We start from the raw sequence: 6413 nt of genomic DNA, 5'->3' as shown, positions 1-6413 counted from the left end.
ATTGGGATAGTTTGATCTTTTGCAGTGTGGATAACCAAGGTACTACTGGATCAGCTGTTGGACCAATGAGCTTCCCTTTTCTCATTCACTTCTTTGTGGCTGTTTGCTATTTTCCCGAGCGCTTATATTGAAAAACAAAACTTACTACACACTTAGTGGCTGAGACAGACGCCCAAGATTCTCTACTTCTTTGAGCACAGGTTCTGGTTTCTTCTCAGAACTTTAGAGGTCCTGCCTTGCTCTTCTGCCTCAGTTTCCACCTTTCTCTCCCTTGCCCTCTGGGCTCCAGGCGGAGGAGTCTGCTTTTTGCATCATGGTAGGCAGCGGATTCTCTAGGTTTTTACTATGTGGCATCCCTGGCTTCTCTAAGTCTTTGTCCACCCTGCATCCTCCACCTGCTCGTTGCCAGCTCTCCCTCCACTTGCTTTGCTCGGCCAATCCCTCAACGTCTTTGAGGTCACACTGGAGTTGCCAGGCACAGGAAGCCCTCGCTGATGGGCCTGGTCCTCTAGACGCCACACCCCTGTAGTTCCCCCAACTTTTCCCATCACTGTCCTACTCTCAGTTGTAAATAACAATTTGTCCAAATATTTGTTTTGACTGCGAGCTTCACGATGGCATCACGCAACCCCAAGCCTAGTCCACACAGTATGTGCTGTTATGTGAGATGGAGTCGGAATAGACTCATAGCTGACCCTCCAGCAGGCTTTCAGAGGCAGTTAATCGCCAGGGAGGAGTAGCTGGTGTATTTGCATCGTCTGCCTTTGAGAGTTGGCAGTACAACTCCTTACTGACTAAGGCCGTCATTTAAGAATTCATGGAAGGTTGGGTTTTGAGGACTCAGCCTCAGCCCCCTCCTCTATGCAGCCTTTCGCCTAGGACAAACCCCCCCCTCGAAACTTGCCTCCCCCCAATCCCTTTTTGGCAACTGCACGTGGCAGGGGTGATGCACCTGGAGTGAGGGCCCCGCCCCGCAGCGGACGCTGACTTGGTCTGGTTGGGCAAGATCAAGGTTGCCTAGGGGGAGGTTACTCATCCCAGGCCCAGGTAAGAGGGCCGGGGTTGGGAGGCGGCACACCCAGGGGGGACGCCGAGCGAGCAAGACCTAGAAGACCTAGTCATGGGGCCCGCCAGGACAGCGAGCGCTCGGGAGGTGCTGTGGGCCACAGGCGGGCTGCTGCTGCTGCTCGGGCTGCTCCCGGAAGGTGGGTTCGCGCTGGAAGCGGGCGCAGGGGGTGGATCTAGACGGGAGGTCCCCAGTTCTTCCATCCTGAGCAGTGGGGGGCCTCAAAGGGGAGCCTCAGTCTGGGGAGGGGCTGTGAGGGGAAATCCCTTCTCTTCCCCCTTTCCTGGACGAGAGGATTGAGAGGGAAAGAACTCCCGTAATAAACAGAGGGGTCTGTGAGGAACATCTTTGTCCTGGGCAGATGGAGCTGTTGTTCCATCACTTGGGAAAAGTTTTGCCATTTTCAGAAGCGGGCTTTGAGGAGAACCTTTTGTTCTGCAGGGAGATTGGGAGAAAGGTGTTTTCCCCATCCCTCAGGCAGGAGGGCTGTGGGAAGGAAGAAAATCTGCCGTCCTGAGCAGAGGGGGCTGTGGGAAGGGTCCCCAATCTTAAGCAGAGAAGATTGTGCAAGGGGACACTGAGTCGAATAGGGAAAAGTTAGTTCTCCATCCAGAACAGAGAGTTGAGGTTCTGTGGCAGAGCCCTCGCCCTGACAACCCCAACATAAGGGACAGTGAGAAGGGATTTGAGGCGCAGGGGGCTTGCAGGAAAGGGTCTCCAGAGTTTTGGGAAGGCTTTCCCTGCTCCTGGCCTGGCTGACGTTGCGTAGGGAAGGACGGGCTCATCTCGCGGACGGGACAAAAGGGGTGGGAAGCGCTCCCTTCTCGGGGGAAGAGACTCCCGCATCGTTGGCTCAGGTCTGCGGTCCCACGTCCCCAGGAACGCAGGCCCTGGAGTGCTACAGCTGCGTGCAGAAAGCCGACGACGGCTGCTCTCCGCACAAGACGAGGGCAGTGAAGTGCGCACCGGGCGTGGACGTCTGCACCGAGGCCGTGGGCGCGGTGGAGACCAGTGAGTTGGGGATGGCGCGGAGGGGACGCGGTGGAGACCAGGGCGTGGGGCTCGGGGGTCCCGGTGAGGTTCCCCCTCTGCATCTGGCCACACCCCTCTTGCGCGCCGCTGAGCCCTTCACCCCCGATCCCATCCCAAGGTTTAGGGGGCTGAGAGTTGCTACCCGAGTGGGGCGGCCGAGGAAGGCCCGGGGTCTGCAGCCTCGCCCACCTTTCTGCGTCCTCACCCTCTTTGCGGGTACACCTTACACATTTCGTCTCCACCGCACACACTTCCCTAATGGAGTCGTTTGCTCTTGACCCAGATTCCTACATACGATAAGGCCCGGGGTGATGGAAGTCCCCTCTCAGTTGTCGGCTTCTAGATTCTCCAAAGGCGGTGGCCCCGCCCCTCAGTGGAAGCCCCGCCCTCAGCAGGCTCCGAGTTCCGAGGAGGCCCCGCCCCTTTAGGGTCAAAAAGCTGCTAGCTGACCCTTCAGTGTGTTTTCAGGGGCTGTACATCCCATGAGGGCGGGGGGGGGGGCGGGGGGCGATTGGCCATCTCTTTCCTGCGGAGCCGCTGGTAGATTCGAAGCGATAGAGAAGCACCACATTTTGATTCGCAGCACAACTTGGCATGGACTAGGCCACCAGAGCGCCCCCTTTTAGAGAAGGTTGATGAAACTTGCCTGTCAAAGGTCACTTCCCTTGAAGGTCCATCCTTCTCTAATCCTTTGCTTTTTTCCGATGGCCAGTCTTTCAGTTCCTCTGATGAGTTTTTCTGCTCTGTTGCCCTCCTTGGTCATAGACGTGCCCTGCGCCAGTCGTGGCCCTTCGTCTCTGTCTTGTATCTGACAGCCTGTTTCCTTCTTCCGGTTTTCCCTCTTCTAATCTGCTCCGAGACCCTAGTCCTCTTACTCTGGATTGTCTGGTCTCTGTCAGTTGTCCTGCAGCCATTGCTCCTTCAGGTGACCTTACATGTGCAGGGTAAAACTGCCCTATCGAGTTTTCAAGGGAGCTCTGGTTGCTTAGGTGGTAAGGGGTTGGGCTGCCGACCCAAATGCAAGCGGTTCAAATCCACTAGATGGGGAGAAAGACAGGCAGTCTCTTCCTAAGTGTGATTTACAAATCCACTGGATGCCTATGTGTTGTTTCCAACTCTACGTCATGTAATAAGAACAATAGGGTTTTCAAGGTTGTGCCTTTTTAGACCCAGATTGCCAGGCTTGTCTTCCAAGGCACCTCTGGGAAGGTGTGAATGGCCAACTTTTAGTCCAGGGCTAACCTCTTGTGCTACTCAGGGACCATCCTCCTAGAGGTTTCACCCCTATGAAGCCTTGCCCTCCTCTGCGCCTCCCCCCCCTCCACAGTCCATGGACAATTCTCAGTGGCTGTGCGAGGATGTGGCTCAGGACTCCCCGGGAAGAATGACCGAGGCCTGGACCTTCACGGGCTCCTGGCGTTCATCCAGCTGCACCAATGCTCCCAGGACCGCTGCAACACCAAACTCAATCTCACCTCGCGAGCACTCAACCCCGCAGGTGCGTGGGGGCGACAGCTACAGCAAGGCTGAGAGGCTGGAATGATGGTAAACTAGAGGCAGGGCTGCCATAGCAGGTTGGCCAAGAGGTGGTTGCTGTAGACAGATCGGAAGTTAGAGACTGTGGGCGGGACTATATGGGAGGGAGCGTGGCCAGAGAGTGGAGCAGTGGTCTGTTGAAGGCCTGAGGACGCGAGCTGGAGGGACCAGGAGGACCTCCGATTCTCTATCCCTCCTCTTCATCCCGAACAGGGAATGAGAGTGCTTACAAGCCCAACGGCGTCGAGTGCTACAGCTGCGTGGGGCTGAGCCGCGAGGCGTGCCAAGGCACGGCGCCACCCGTCGTCAGCTGCTACAATGCCAGCGACCAGGTCTTCACGGGCTGTTTCGATGGCAATGTCACCTTGACAGCAGGTGAGCGAGCCTCCGGGCAAAGGGGTCTGTGGGAGTTGTGGGATGTCGTGGACGATGTTGTAGGTAGACTGCTACCCAAAGGATTCCTCACCTCCAGTGCACTTTGTGATCTCTAATCCTAGGTTCTTTAGCGCCTCATGCCCCCAGTATATTGATGGGGTGTTTTTGTTTTAGACTTAGCTGAGTCAGTGCATTTCCACAGAGGGCTTGACTAATGCAGAATGTAATGACGTGCTATGAGCAGTATATTTAAGCCTTTCGTGGCCTAGTGTTAAGAAGCTGCTCTGCACTTCCAAAAGCACTTATTTCGAATCCACCCGCTGCTCTGCAGAAGGCTGGGCAGTCTCCTCCTGTGTGATTAACTCTACTCTGTGTGATCAGCTCTTACTCACAACAAACTCCTGTCCAGATGCTGGGATAATAGGGTGCTTGTTACTTGTGTTGAGGTAACTCATCACTGACCCTCCAGAGGGATTTCAGAGGCTGTAAACGGCACATAGAGAGATTGGAACCACCTATCTTTGGGTTGGTAGGATAGCTCCTTACACATTCGGTCCCTGGAACTTCCTTATGGGGTATTGGTCTCTTAAATTCAGCCCCATTCAGGTTCCTTCCAGTCTCAGAGCATTAGGATAGAAGTAGCTCAGCTTCCTAGCCTCAGCCTCAGGGAACCATAGAAGATAATGCTCTCCAATCTTCTTCCTCTGCCAGCTGCACTCTGGACACTGAGACTCTTGAGGATGATGAGAAGACAACCTAGAGAGGGTAGTAGGAGGATAAGGTGGAGAGGGAAGTTCACGTTGCTAGGCTCTTTGTTTGCAGTCCATGTGCACCATCGAGTTGGAACCCAACCACAGCTGATCCTCCAGTGGCTTTTCAGAGGCAGTTAATTACTTGGGAGGAGACTGCCCATCCTCTCGTGGAGCAGCTGGTGGATTCTAACTGCGTACCTTGGAGATTGCAACACAGCTTCTTACCACTAGTCCACCTGAGGTCAAACCTTTCTTCTAATGCATTGTGGGAAATGTGCACAAACTGTGGCTTAATGTTTCTCAGAATGGGGCTTGACGTTTTGGATTAAGGGGTGCAAGGGTTCTTCTGTTTCCCATTTTTTAAGGATCTCTGCTCCCTTCTTACTCCTGCTGTTGTTGTTGTGTACCCTCTGGTGGGTTTTCAAAGACAGTTTAATGCCATGGGAGGAGATTACCCATTCTCCCGCAGAGTAGCTGATGGCATCGAACCGCATGCGTTGGGGATTGCCATGCAGCTTCTTGCCACTCGGCCATGAGAGCTCCCTTCTAGCAGCCTTAAATTTCATTGTGTCTTGCCAACCCCTTCCCTCTAACTACTGACCAATCTCTTGTGTCTCTCCTGCAGCCAATGTGACTGTATCCTTGCCGGTCCGGGGCTGCGTCAAAGACGAGCAGTGCACCCGTGACGCCGTTACTGGTCCCGGGTTCATGCTCAGTGGTTCCTGCTGCCAGGGTTCCCTCTGTAACTCTGACCTCCGGAACAAGACCTACTTTGCCTCTCGAATCCCGCCCCTTGTACTGTTGCCCCCTCCGGAGACCACCTCTGTCACCACGCCCACCCCTACCCCAACAACCCTCGCCCCAAGCACATCTTCCTCCACTACCAAACCGAGCCCTGCCCCAACCAGCCAGACTCCTCCGCACGAGACAGAGCATGAGGCCTCCCACGAGGTAGGGCCTCACGTGGCTGGAGGTGCTCCTGGCCACCGAGACCGCAGTAATATGGAACAGCATCCCTCAAAAGGTGGGGCTCAGGACTCTTTTAATGGCTGTGCAGCTCGCTTGGTTGGACTGATGATATTTCTATTGGTTGTGGCTCCTGGTGCCCAACTATGAGCTTCTCCGTCTGTGGACCTCACCCTTGTCCCACTTCCTAGGCCCTGGGCACCTCTCTCCCTATTAAATTTCCCTGTCCTCCCAGTGGACTGGGCTGGCCCAGCCCCTGTTCTAATCTCCCCAGGAACTTGAGCTTCCACTGCACTGGTTTGCAGTTTGAGGAAATAAATTACCCTTGTATATAATCTACCAGGGTTTTCTAGATGTTTCGGGGCATTTTAACTGTATCCTCCTCATCCCTGGCTCTCTTTTGTCCCTCTTTGGTGCCCAGAACACAGTGATAGAAGTCAGAGGTGTTGTCAGAAAGCAGGGAGAGATAGTGGTCAGCTTCCCATTTGCTTTCTTGCAGCCAGCCTGAAATACAGGGGTGGAAGGGTAGGGATATTGGCTCCTCCTCTGGTCACTGCTGCCCCCAGCCCTCCATCTTTGTGGGAATCATGTGCCATTTGGCCACTTGTACTAGCCTGTGAGCTCCTCAAGGGCAGGGACTGTCCCTAAGGGCTCTGTGTTGCCAATTTCAGAGGCTGAAAGGACTC

General features: G+C 54.8%; 1 protein-coding gene across 1 annotated transcript; it reads left to right on the top strand.

Moving 5' to 3' along the window:
• The first annotated feature begins 1120 nt into the window (after nucleotides 1–1120).
• On the top strand, nucleotides 1121–5877 carry LYPD3 (LY6/PLAUR domain containing 3). The gene is made up of 5 exons (XM_006901098.1): nucleotides 1121–1205; nucleotides 1946–2077; nucleotides 3426–3596; nucleotides 3848–4009; nucleotides 5387–5877. The coding sequence occupies exons 1-5, from the start codon at nucleotides 1121–1123 to the stop codon at nucleotides 5875–5877; spliced, it is 1041 nt and encodes a 346-aa protein (XP_006901160.1).
• The last annotated feature ends 536 nt before the right edge of the window (nucleotides 5878–6413 follow it).

Source organism: Elephantulus edwardii, unplaced genomic scaffold (assembly GCF_000299155.1).
Source record: "Elephantulus edwardii isolate Elephantulus edwardi_28Jun2011 unplaced genomic scaffold, EleEdw1.0 scaffold00308, whole genome shotgun sequence".
Taxonomy (NCBI): domain Eukaryota; kingdom Metazoa; phylum Chordata; class Mammalia; order Macroscelidea; family Macroscelididae; genus Elephantulus; species Elephantulus edwardii.
Note: the sequence above shows the minus strand (reverse complement) of the source record. Positions and strands in the feature narration are given on the sequence as shown.